The 13,617-nt window shown below is 38.3% G+C and overlaps 3 protein-coding genes across 3 annotated transcripts; 1 reads left to right on the forward strand and 2 right to left on the reverse strand.

The window, feature by feature from the left end:
- Positions 1-27: 27 nt before the first annotated feature.
- LOC137942047 (beta-glucuronosyltransferase GlcAT14A-like) lies at positions 28-5,308 on the reverse strand. The gene is made up of 4 exons (XM_068787720.1): positions 4,242-5,308; positions 1,425-1,500; positions 1,201-1,319; positions 28-1,071 (listed from the first exon to the last, which is right to left on the reverse strand). Exons 1-4 carry the CDS (start codon positions 4,732-4,734, stop codon positions 557-559), a joined length of 1,203 nt encoding a protein of 400 aa, XP_068643821.1. The 5' UTR covers positions 4,735-5,308; the 3' UTR covers positions 28-556.
- An 849-nt stretch (positions 5,309-6,157) lies between these two features.
- Positions 6,158-11,003, reverse strand: LOC137941599 (uncharacterized). The gene is made up of 4 exons (XM_068787081.1): positions 10,710-11,003; positions 9,566-9,936; positions 8,027-8,069; positions 6,158-7,024 (listed from the first exon to the last, which is right to left on the reverse strand). Exons 1-4 carry the CDS (start codon positions 10,828-10,830, stop codon positions 6,585-6,587), a joined length of 975 nt encoding a protein of 324 aa, XP_068643182.1. The 5' UTR covers positions 10,831-11,003; the 3' UTR covers positions 6,158-6,584.
- Positions 11,004-11,774: 771 nt separating this feature from the next.
- LOC137942097 (uncharacterized) lies at positions 11,775-13,238 on the forward strand. Its single transcript, XM_068787780.1, has 2 exons — positions 11,775-12,101; positions 12,846-13,238. The coding sequence occupies exons 1-2, from the start codon at positions 11,837-11,839 to the stop codon at positions 13,004-13,006; spliced, it is 426 nt and encodes a 141-aa protein (XP_068643881.1). The 5' UTR covers positions 11,775-11,836; the 3' UTR covers positions 13,007-13,238.
- The last annotated feature ends 379 nt before the right edge of the window (positions 13,239-13,617 follow it).

The following is a 13,617-nucleotide window of genomic DNA, read 5'->3' on the forward strand; positions in this document are numbered from 1 at the left end:
TTATGTTGGCATACATACAAACTACGCTTTGTTTTTATGCAAAACGGCAAAAGCAAGCCGCCGGCGTCAAAATCTTTTATACCATCATGTCCCATGGGCGGAAATGTTCTCCGTCCGTCCAACTCAAATGCAAGGACAGAGAGGATTCCTGTCCCCAAAAAATGAAGCTACAACAGTACAAGACTCTCTCTACAAATCAGCTAGCTAACGTACACCGTCTGACTGAACAAACATGAGTTTTTTAAGATTTATTTGTTTAAAGACTGCAGGTGGCCCTCGGAATACTTGTTGACACGGTCCAGTATTCTCACCTCTTCCTGAAATCCCAACTGGGGACCCCCCCCCCAAAAGCCATGAAACTAGCCTCAGTCTGAAAAGAATACCTCCGGTACTCCCTACTTCCTCCTCACAAAAATGGTAAAAGAAATCTAAATCGAACATGAAACAAAGGTAACGGCTGAAGAATGCACCTCCAAGAAAGTTTCTTCTGTAACTCAATTTTGAGGTGAACGTGGAAACATAAGAATCTCAAAGCTCTCAGCTTTTCTTTCCCTCTCTACTTGCAAGAGCTCGACTGTGATTTCCAATCCTCGAGAAGCTTGGTCATGGTGTCTTCAAGATTGGATGCCTGCGGCCCAGGCTTCACGACATTAACATCACCAAACCCAGTGCATGGATCCATCCACCAACTCCTCCTGCCGGAGCACCATGCACCAGGTGCTGCCTGATGAGACCCACGTTGGAGGATCTTCTCATCAATTATGTCCAGCACTGGATCATTTTTCTTGAACTGTCTAGCAAATGCTACTCCACTATGAACCACGTTGTCATAATCAGTTACATTGAGAAAGTGAGGCTCCATCTTAGGTGGGTTGTCCCAAACTATGTACCTCAGGTCACTATTTACAGTCAGGTTTTGAAATTCTGGTGAATTACAGATGACCGAGTGAAAGTAACCTTCTTCAGATAGCATTACGTTGGTAAAATACAACAGCAGCACCCGGGGAAGATTATCCCAACCCATCAGACAAAACTCGATGAAAGACCTACTGAGAGTTACCCATGGGGAACCTGCAGAAGACAGGAAAAGCATGACAGTTAAGTTAGTCCAACACTGGACAAAATGAACTCTGTTGATGGTGGAATAAGCAAGTCAAATTAAACATGGAAGTAAAGAGAGTTGTTAGAAACAATTTTTGCCTGTAAAAACTTTGAAAGCTGCAGGGGTTGGCCGCGTTTGTGTAGCATGAAAGATTTTGTTAGTCTTCCTGCCCAAGTAGATCCCTGGATCGACTACAATTGGTTGCATCCTGTGGAGTCTACAATACAACAAATAGAGAAATAACAAAACAACAAGGTTCAAATTGGGAGGAAAAGCCAATGGCAAAATAGTCGTGAGAAGCCACAAGAAGATTTGAACATACTCTTTCCAACCAAGATCACTGGTATGATCAATAAAGTTGAGGTCCCTTGGAACAGAGGAGAAGACATGTGATAAATCTGAAACAACAAGAGAAAAATTAAATAATTTCTCAGAAGCCAATGAAAGGCAAGATTCATATGGACCAGTGGCACTGAGACATGTCTGACTACACTAAGGGTCAACAAAATGATCGAAAAATCATTTTCACTTTGATTAATTTTACCAGAGGAGAAATCTCCTATTTGGCAAAAATCCCTGTTAACTAGTTTTCTTGCATTTGTGGCACCATGGTAAACAATGGAAAAATTAAATGTAGTGTTTGAGTATTCTACACTTGAAACAAAATAAAATATATAATTAATAAAATACTAGGTGGAGGTAAGAGGAGATTGGTCAAGAACCATTTCAAGGTTCTTAGTTTAGTCTTCACAGGTTTCCTATTGGTTTAGTTTAATTTTACCAAAGGAAATTCATTTTCCTCCACCTCACACTTTGGAAGGCAAGAGGACTCGAGCAAAAAAATTTGTCCATCCCAAATCAGCACAAATACCAGAAGATTTGGGTCAAACAGAAAACTTTCAGCAGTCCATTTTTCCTATGTTTCCTATTGACAAAGACATACTCTAACTGAAAACCATACAACCAGTATCAGTTGCGAAATTACAAGTAAGCAAAGTTAGCACAGAATTGGTAGAAACTATCTCAGACCATATAAATCCCATGAAGCAAATAGAACCGGATACAAATTATCGTCTGTTAACATGAAACAAATAAATACGTCATCCAACCAGCTTTCAATCACAAAAGGGGGAAAGTTGGAAACAGGTTGTTGAGAACACCAAAGGTCAAGAATACATACAGAAAAGCAAAGAACTAAAGTTGTAAATCCCATCATTATCAGAGAAAAAGGGCAAAGAAACGTGGTAATATTTTTTTTTTGTGCAAATTAATCATTGTTTAGTTTGCTCATCATAGAGATTTTCATACTTCCTTCTCTCAGGTGCACACCTTACATGCCCTTCCAATTCTGTACAACACCTTGCATATGAAGGTGCAACCCTCTATATACTCTTCTGCACCCTCTATATACTCTAGCAAATGCCTACTCAATGTGGCCTAATTCTACCTAATGTAACGCTGACATCAAGCTAGGTTATGGACATAATATGAATATGCTCAACAGCAGAGGGTATTCCAGAAGTGACGAATAAGCTGTTACTCATCCACAACCTACCATTATATAACATGCAGCTGGAAAAATCCTCGAGAATAACCTCATCTTTAACATATTTGTGTCTGGAATGGCCAAAATTTTGAAATGTTCTTTTGAGGTTCAGAGATTACTGGAGAAAATCCTTATTGGCCAATTGGCAAGAACCAGGAGAGATTTCCATACAATCTAATAAATCACAAGAGGAAGATGCCCATTTTCAGCATGTTTTGGACCCACCTTGTTATCCACATCTTAGGTATGACAATGGATGCCTCAACACAGGTCTGGAATACCTCTCTAGGCCAGTGACAAGGTATTTTTCCAACGCTAGTCAATGCCCAGACCATGTAACAAGTTCTTTTCCCTCAAGTTATTCCTTCCCTGATCCAGCCATCCGTAAGATTTTTTTCATCACTGCTGCACTGCTGTCAGACCAGGTAAGGGCGCCCTCTGTTTGAAGGTCAATAACTGAACAGCTAGAAATTGGGCATGACTAAGAAAGAGGCCTAGGCTCAGAGGAAAGAACGATAAGAATGTCAATTAAAGCAGGGCTACAGACTTGTTGAGCAGATCAGGAACCTACAGAAAGATCCGTATAAAAATTTTTATAGGCTCACCTCCTGACAGGAAAAGGATTGTAAGGGCTGCCAGCAACACGGAAGTTGCATTTCAAAACAGGTGACTTTGGTATAGAAACCAACTATATCCAATAGATATAAAAAATTAGAATAGAACCAAGCAGCAAAACTCCCTACATCACTGATTGTCAAGTTTCTTTGTTTTTCAAGAATGAAGCTCGACACAGGCCACTGAACCAACCAAAAAACTGACCTTTAAACAGTATTGTAATCTCCGATTTCCCTTCTTTGAATAGAAAAATAGTTTATTGTTAAGATAATAGATTGTATCGTCACAGCATTTAAATGCTAATGGGAAACTGACATTTGAAAAAGAAAAAAGCAAAAAATAAAATAAAAATTGTTTCTGCAAAGAAAAACCAACAATTTAGTGTTCCATTGATATACTATACCGTCTAAGCACCAAGAGCTTCGCATAATTTACTAAGCATAGTCTAATAATTAAGTATAGATGTCTCGGAAAAGGACAGGCAAGGCACCTTGGATCTAAGAGAAATTATACAATCATTTTGACTGGAAAAACGGCTAGTCCCCTTGATATAAGATACTCAGTTGCACCACTCAATTTTTCCAACCAAAAAAACAGGATGATAGATATAACAAAAAATGCACCATAGAAGAAACCAATGCAACTAAACACTAAACAAAATAAGACAAACGTGAAGCGGCATGATTCTTCAAAACTATCTTACCAGGAAAAGCCAAATGGATATAAAAACAGAGGGAGCCAGCACACTATGGTTACTCTTGCAGGCAAACTGATAGGGCGAGTGAGTGGATTATAACATGAAAATTCATGAAGATAGTAAGCAGATTTTTACACAAAATCATCCAACCAATTCTCAAACACAAAATAGATTTAATTCCACTGAAATAGAACTATACGACCACTGTTTTGTTAGAATCATCCAGCAAATCCGGAAACAACAGATACAATCGATCCCATTAGAACAATCTAACTACATACCGTCCTGTGTAACCAAAGGGTAGTCCGTCGAGCTCAAAGTGATAAACCAATCCCATCCACTATCCAACCGCATCAGAATCGAAGCCGCATGAAGCACGGCAGCAAGTGTTGAGGATCCCATGTAGGTAGTCGCATCTGCTTTCCCAATAACATCCACATTCCCGACGACCTGCACAGCAGGTACCGCCCGAACTGCAGAAGCAAGAGCTACGCGCTCCCCATCTGACGCTTCATGACTAAGATGGAGGAGATAGCGGTTACGCGGGTGGTAGACGGCAAGCAATAAACGGATGATCCGGTCTTTGTGACCTGGGCCGCCTGATATATAATAAGCGAAAGCTGGAGGAGAGGAAGGTCCATGGCGGACGACTGGGGGAAAAGTTTTAGAGGGGAACGCCGCTGAGTTCACGCCAGAATTGGCTGTCAGAATGAAAAGAATAGTGAAAAAGGCCGATGAGAAGATGAGAAAGAGGCATTTCTTCTCGGCCGCCATAGGAGTTGAAGGGGCATCGAATGGATCACAGGAAGAGCAATTCGCATCTGCCGAACAGACACTCGCTTGATTCCTCCACACTCTCTCTCCTCGTCAGAGACAGCAGAAGCGCCATCACTTCAAGGGCAACGGTCTCGGAGGATAGCATTCACAAGCGGGCAAAAAAATCTGGACCAGGTTTTCTAAGAATTGCATTTGCCTCGCGTCGGACTGCTCCCGTACTACGATTAACAGGAAATTAGGGTTTGGCAGAAGAAGAATGAATTCAGAGACAGCAAAGATTCGTCCAGCAGCTTATTATGATTTTCCAATATCAAGAGATCAAGGTTTAGACGCAGATCTCGATTTAAGGACAGATCGGCGACTTTGATACTCTCCACCTTTTTCTTCTGTTTTTTTCCCTCTCGTCTACCTGTGACTATTATATAAATGAAATATGGATCGAAATAGTTTCCCAGAGAAATGCCAGAGAAATGCGGAAAAGCAGAGAGAGAGGGAGAGAGAGAGAGAGAGCGAGAGAGAGAGAGAAATCGTCTGTGTACGGAAGTTGCAGCGACGGATCGGAAGGGGAGAGACCCGATAGTCGGCATAAGATGACGTGGCGAAGAAGTTCATTAATATTAAAACCCTTTAAAATATTAATAAATATCAATTTAAGCAGGTGAGAATATTTTTTCAATTTTTCGACTGCACGAAAGAGAAAATGCTACTGCACCTCTGGCCGCTCGCCACGTTTCACTCCTGTTTTTTTTTTTTTACAATTTAAAAGAGGGGTATTATAATGGTGGTGACCTCTCAGCCGCGTCTGACCAGAGGAAGCTGTGTATTTTTAAGAATAGAGATGGGCCCACTTAGATTAAGTGAAGCCGATCGAAGGATGGATATCTCAGAATGGAGATGTCAGTTTTACCTAATTTAGGTGAGCCAATCTACTCGTTAGCTTCACCAGAGTCATTCGCTTCACATCTTATACTAATTTTCCTTGTGGGCCCACCGTGGATTGTGATCACAACGTCCTATATTTCGCATCATTAACATCTTAATTGATCTAATTAGGAAAAATAAAGACCTAATAGAGTGTTAATCCAATACGTGAATTCTTGAACTGCATCTTAAGCGTACAAAATCAGGTCAACCATTCGTGTGCGCCTCACAGATTAAGAATAGCCTTAATCATAATTAGGAAAGGACCAGAGATGACTCTGTCCAATTAAAATCGCAAGGAAACCAAGAGGAAGATAAGGTGAGAAATATAGAAAGAGATAAATGTGCTGATAGCTACTGGTACCAAGAAACTAGAGTATGGAATAATAAAAATAAACAACGACGAATGGAGGCAGCGTCGACCTCATCAGTGATGCTCTCAAAGGAAAAACTTGAAAGAAAGATGCAGGTCGAGAATATGAAATTTTTCTCAATAGTTTATAACATAAAAAGCATGAATTCCACAAAAGTTAGCTGGGAAGCCTCTCTTTCACTGAACGATTCCACCATTTACGTCATTGGTACTGGGGCTAAGAAAGCAGACAAATAATTTCATGAATATAATACTAGCTTAGTTGAACCATATCATATCCGTGCAAAAAATTAGAAACCAGAATGTAACAAAAAAACCAATAAGACAGACCAGAATTGAATGCAGCTTATTCGGGGCTGTCTATTGTGATGGCATGAAATTCTCTAGATTGCAAGAGCAGTGGAATTGAAAGGTCAATCTCTTTAACATGGACTTGCATGGTCAATCTCTTCAACTTCGGTATCCTGTGTAAATTCTAAACAATAGCAAAGGTTTTTAGGCCACCAAGGCAGGGATAGAGCCACAGAATGCATGATATCCTGCTTCGGCTCTATCATTCGATATCAATGTCTCCTCCAGAGCTAGCTGAGTCATCATCACTGCCACCATTGCTGCTGCTGCTGGTTGCACTGCCACTTCCACTACCACTGCTTGCACTCCCACTGCTCTCACTTGAACTAGAGGTCTGTGCTTCTCTCTCCTCTGCATTTACTTGGGCCCGTAGGGCTTCTGCAGCATTGGGTCCTTTTTGTGCCTCATCATCACTTACATCCACATCAGCTATCTCATCGTCAGTTTCATTTTGGTTCATATTATATCCAGTGTTTGCTTCTTGTCTGATACCAGTTGGGTTGTTCAGAATCTGTTTGTCATCATCATCAACTATATCTAGGTTTTCCTCCAGTTCATAGTTTTTTGGATCAGGAGATACTGTTGATTGATTCAAGCGAGCTGGTGAGAGATAATCAGTGCGTCTAGAAGAAGGTTTTGCAGCTGCATCACAACAAACGGATGCAAAATTTAGAAATGCAATAAATTGAAGCAAATAATTGGAGTCTCAACCACATTCTGCAGTGATATGATTTACCCAGTTCCTTCAAGGTTTTCACTTTATATCCCTAATTATCCACTGGATGGTCATCAAACCTTAAAGAAGCTCAAACACAAGTCTCAGAAAAGTAGCGGTGTCAACTTTTCCAGTTTTTAGATCAAGAAACAGGACAAGACTATAAAATATGAGAAACACAGTATGGACAGTACAGAAAAATCCAACTACAATGATATGGAACAGAATGCAGCCAAAGTATCTAGTATATTCACGAGAGAGAGAGAGAGAGAGAGAGATTGACAAGACCTTCAGACATTACACTCCGGGTGAGTTGCAAACATCCTTAATCACAGAATTGGATTAACATCTAACATGGGAAAAGTGAAAAGAATTATACACGAATAATTGATGCTGAAAACCAGGTAAGGACTTTAAAGGCAAACTCTTGGGTATATGAAACTATAAGCAATATGATTTTTGTAATCTAAATTTTTAAATTTGATAATTCTCAAGAGTACCCATCCCCTAATCGTTGTCTATTCTTAGACCTTTTAATCAACTTCTCCTGTTCCAAACAGTTCATTACCTCCTCTAAAGCTAGATGTAATCACTTTTATTTTATAATTAACATCTACTTGCACACAGAAAAATAATACTAAAGAATTAGTTTATTCTACATTATTAAGATTTGCATGTGACTATGCTGGCTGAGAGTCTGTCTATCAAAACTTGGAATAAAAACTTATAACAGGTCTTTAAAATATTTTGCCACATCAAAACTGTTTCCTGTCATTGAATTAAGAGGAAATGCCAAAAACTTGGTTATTGCTTTTCTTCAGAAGTGAATACAAACTTTATACCTACAAAAGAGTAATCAGTAAAGAATATGGCATTTTTTTCCCAAAGCAGTACGTTTTACATAGAACTATATTTTTTAGGAAACCGACCTGGGCTGATTGGTTCCCCAATATCAATTCTTTCCACCTCAACCTGCATAAAACATAGACAAAAGCAGGATCATCACCTTGCATATGAAGAGTAAAACAAGTTGTGCCACAAAAAGAGTCTTTTGCAAGTGCATTTGATGTATGAAGTTCATCAATCAAGCAGGGTTTACTGAAAATTCGCTAATATACAAGCTACAAACTTTTAGAAAGTTTCATCAACTGGAAAAGGTCAAAAGCAAGAAAAAACATCTTTTCAGAGACACAAGTCAATATTGACAGTGGCCTGAAGTTGGTAAGATCCAACTTGCTACAAAAATCAAGTATATGGTATGTGGATATTTACTGCTTTTTTTTGAAAGGCAAGAACTGGAACTGCTTCAGATCCACTCATTTAGTGGCAAAGACTAAACAGCTACCCTACCGATAACTTATAAAACTCATCCTGGAATAAAAAAGTAACAACTTTTTTTGTTCTTTGAAAGCAAAAGCCAGACAGCACAAAAATCCAAAGTCATTCTACAGATCTAAACTCTCTAATAGCTTAACAAAGATACCCAAAATCTCTTCTCTTTATTTCAGTTATGCTATTTCTCTAATGGCTTTTTATCAACTCAAACTGTGAATGTAATTACTCCCAGCTCCACCCAGAAAAGCTTTCCTCCTTCAAAGTTATCCCCACAGATCAAGTGATTCTTCAGGCCATTCTTTCCAAAGATAAGCCATAGAAGATCTATTTCAGCTGCATTTGACTTAGGTGACAGATGTAGCCAGTTGTTTCAACAGAAACAGTCACATGTATAAGCTTGCCGACAATCCAACTTCACAATCTCAAGATCATTGATGCAGGATTGACAAAAAGGTGGCACCTGAATAAATAAAAGAAATGTACATTTATGCTGAGCTAAAACATCTTAGTTACTTATTCACATAACCATTGGGTTGTTATAAAGAACGGCAACAAGTTCCTGCTGACCTTCCTTCCAGATGAATATACCTCAATGTTCTTTTCCAAACAAAGGAGAGAAAGGAGAATAAGATTGAAAGACCTAATAGGGACTTTGTTTGAAGAAATGAAATCAGTAGCGAAATACAATCAAACACACTGACAAAAGTGCATATTGTTTGTGAGCAATTGACAAAGCAAAAGGTTCGCCTGAGAATAGAACGGGCAATTAGCTAACTTGTAACAGAGTATACTCATGTCTCTGCTGTCAAGGGAGCTTAATATGAAATTGGACTTTTAGGCATAATAGAACCACTATATAATGAATGATAGTTGGAGCTTTCATATATACTATTCCGTAAGGACTATGAGTAAACCAGGAGCAAAGATGCAAGAATCTTTAACAACATGAATAAACAGATGAAAGCCAACAAGCCAGGACTACAGTAACTTCGTCACTGAAAATCCAATATATTTTCCACAGTAACACGTAAAGAAATTTTTTTCAGGGCAGGGACATATGTACAAAAATAGATTAATTTTGAATGCAATCAATGAACAATTTTGAGGCTAATTGCAACTACTGTAAAACTTACAGGTACAGATTGCACAATAGGTTTACTGAACTGCTGTGATTTTGCTGCCTTTCCAAGTTGAGGTGAGCGAGACTCAACAGCAGGACCTACTGAAGCAACTCCAGGAGCCACAGAAGCTGCAGCCATAGACTCACCAGGTAACCGAACATGCCTTAACCGTTTCATTGCCCGGTGCAACCTTTCCAAGCGGAAGGTCTCCCCATCAAAGAACAATACTGCATCATTCTCTTTGTAATCTTCACAGCTGCCTTCAAAGGTAACCTTTGGTTTTCCAGGTTGATTATTGTGAAATTCTACAGTAACTCTGTTTTCCTTGCTCTTGTGAAGTGAACCAGCTTGATTCTTATCAATTGATGCTGGTTTGAACTCATCTAGATAATAACCAAATAAAACCATTTCAATTTTCTTGAGATCAATGAAGACTGTGAAAAATGTATCTGTAATGTTTTTGAAAAACTTTAATGATAAAGTAAGAGGAAGTTAATTTATTATCATGCAAACACAACCAGAATTATCTTACAACCCTACATACAAGAATAAAAAGAACTTAATTTTGAAAATGAGGTGGTCTGAAAACACAAAGCATGTCCAAGACATGAAGAATGCAATTCCAATGTGAGAACCAATGTCAAATTTATATTCTGAAGAAGAAATAAGAGAACGTATCTGAAAAAAGTCAAAGAAGTAAAATGCTGATAAATTCACCTCGTTCCATTAAATAGCCAATATGAAGCAACCAAACAAAATAGAATGAAAGGACGTAAACTGATGAACGACAAACAATGAGGATGAAGTAGAGAAAATTTAGTTGCTGTGTGGACCAACCAATGCCGATCCTAGGATCAAAGGAGCTTCAGGGAAATAAAATATATATCTTAAAAGATAAAAAAGGGAAGAAAAAAATAGAACAACTAAAAAAAAAGGAGGCTCTAAAACAAGGCCAATAATATCTGTTGATGCGACTTCTTAAAACAATGTCATCGTGAACCAATCGTACAACCGCAGAAACTGTTTCACAATCAACATGGAAACAACATTATAAAAAAAAACTCATAACGACGGTGGCAAATCTCGGTCTGAAAACCCAAAGCATCACAAAATCAGAAGTTAGAATTAGGGTTTCGATCGTATTTCTTCAACTTACAACGTAAAGTGCAAAACTTAGTGGAGGAATCGTCTTTGAACGAAGATCCAAGCCTTAGATTATACCATTTTTCAGGCTGAGGAGCTGTGCTCGGTTCCTTGTTGTTGTTAACGTTCGCCATGGCTGCGAGATCTAGAACTATCCAATACCGATTAACTGAATAGATTACGAAGGCTTAATACCGAATACGTGAGGAACAAAGACAGAGAACCAGAGTTTCCTCTCCTTTGGCACTGTTTTGGCTTTTGGCACTCGTGCAGCCGATTCCCTCTGCAACGGAGAAATCAGGGGAAAATATTGGTCTTTGCCCGGTCAAAAGAAAATAGAGGACCATGGATTTTTTATATATTTTTCAGTAGACCGGGGATTTAATTGCCAAATGCACAAAGCCTTACGGGTGGCACCCAGCTAAACTAGCTCACAAATCCTTTGAGCTCAGCGCAAACCCTCTGGTGGCTTAGATGTTGTTTGGACCAATTTATTTATACTATTATTTCATATAAGTAATTATATTATTATATTTTTATTATTCGGATATAAATGTAAATAATTTTAAGTGATAATAAATTATTTATTATAAAAGATTCAGCAACTCGAAGTATAATTATTTATTTAATATTCAAATGATAATTATTTTAATATTTTTAGTACATATTTTTATAGTGAATATAGTAAAATATTTGATTTGTTAGATGAAATTATTTGAATTCATAAGTCTATAATTAGGCCAAATTTTATTTCACATTATAAATAAAATTATATTATTTAAATTCAAACAAAATAATATGAGTTGTTATTTAAAATTTTAAAATAATAACTTCTAGCAAGTTTAATTGATAAAAAATTATTATTATTAAAAAATATTTATTAATACAATAAATATTTATACAGTAGTTATAATATTAATATTATTATAATTGATTAAAATGTATGATATTTATTATTTAATTTAAATATATTAATATTCTATTTTTTATTATTGTAAAATATGTATATGAATTCTATTTGTGTCACTAACTCTAAAGTTTAATATTCTAGAACCGTTCCCGCATCACGGAATCGGGTATTCCGCTGAAGGCGTCACCTCAAAACCCACCAAAAATAGCGGTAGAGCGTCATCCCTGTAAATGGCGACGATGAGCTTCTGCATGTCAAGGGCACCCGTGGCTTCTGAGTTCTCTTGGTCCAGTCGTTTCTTACTATCAAAATTATCGTCCGAAATCCGAATCCCGAAAGTGACCCTTTGGTCCAAACCTCCCGTAAGAGAAACTGCAATCCATTGTGCTGCGAACCTAGATAAAACCCTAAAAACCTGCAAGAATTGCAAAAAGCAGTTCGATCCGTCCCTCAACCATCCTCGAGCTTGCCGGTTTCATACTGCCCATTTTGGCGGTAAACAAATTCACTCGTTATTGTTTTCTTCTCGATTCATTTTGTTGGTCAAAATAATGCTTATCCGAATCATCCATGGTAGAGTTCGTTCTGTCAAGGTTTAAAACTGTTTACTAGTCGATCGATTTCTTGAACCTGTGATGTCTTTAGCAAACCCTATTTTACTGGAGGTGTGGTAACAGATGTCTGAATCCTCAACTGCAGAATCATTTGTCGGGATAATTGCGCTTCCATGTATCATGTTGTTGGATGTTCGTGAATTCCATCTTTTTGTTTTGCGATGAATCGATTCAAAAGAACATGGATTTTCTTACTGAAAAAGAAAGAGAAAAAAGAAGGTTAGGAAGACGAGTCATTAGCGAAAATTCTTATTTCTGGATTTCATTTCGATTTTTGTCTCTTCACAAGAGTAAGGGTGAGATTGCTTAAACTGCAAACAACAAATTTAATTGCCCGATGCAGATTTCATCAATTAATTGCAACTGGGTTATATGCCTAATAGCTTTCTTGTTCATTCCCATTAACGGTTGATATTCTTCAATCCACCTCTGTCTACCGAAATATCCAAAATGTCTTCTAATGTTGGACGAGAACGGCATCTCCTACCAGTTTGAGAGCTCTGATCGGCTCCAACTGTGAACTACTTTTGATTGCAGGGGTGTTCCTTGATGGATTTTCTGGAAAAAATTGTGTTCTCCTTGTTGTTTCATTCTGATGTTACATCTGGTTCATGCTTATTTTCAGGAGAAACAAAGAGAAAGTTCGAAAGTGTTTACAGCGGGGGGACAATGAACACGGCAGACTCCGGTAAAATTTTCCAATATTGGCATTGCTGTGGCTCGGAAGACCCTTTTGATCCTGGATGCACGGCAGCTCCACACTTGTCATACGATGACGATAAATAAAATGCATCTGCCAAGGCTTTTCCTTAAAGTAGTTTTGTCTTCGTTTTGAGCTCTTTGCGCCCCAATGTTCGGGCTCCAGAACCCCTCAGAAAGGGAAAAAAAACACTAGCTAATATCTCCACTTACTCTCTTGTATTCGTTTAAGAGTGAATAATGCGCACGGATTGGTGATTGCTGAAGTTGCCGTTGATTTGCAGACAGCCCCTTCCGCCGAGCTCAATAAACTATAATAATGGCTACCCTAAATAAGTGATTGCTGAAGTTTCGATTTGCAGACAACCCTTTCCGCCCAGCTCAAGAAACTATAATCATGGCCAGCCTAAGTAAGTGATTGCTGAAGTTGCAGTCGATTTGCAGACAATCCTTTCTGCCCAGCTCAAGAAACTATAATAATCATATCTACCCTTCACCGTTTGGGCCAACGCAGCCACTATAACCGAGAATTAAAATCCGCAAGGACCAAATTATCTTCAGAAACACAAATCATGGAAATTGGAGAAATAATTCTGGACCAAAAATGTGAATAAGGAATAAAGCAATTGATAACAGAAGGCAGTTCCGAGTGGCTCTGTATTTTCACGTGGAATGACAAGACAATCACTCCAGTCCAG

The sequence above is a fragment of the Aristolochia californica genome, unplaced genomic scaffold (assembly GCF_029961685.1).
Source record: "Aristolochia californica isolate CCGP_79_NKW_82.1479 unplaced genomic scaffold, dmAriCali1.0.hap1 SCAF_9, whole genome shotgun sequence".
Taxonomy (NCBI): Eukaryota; Viridiplantae; Streptophyta; class Magnoliopsida; order Piperales; family Aristolochiaceae; genus Aristolochia; species Aristolochia californica.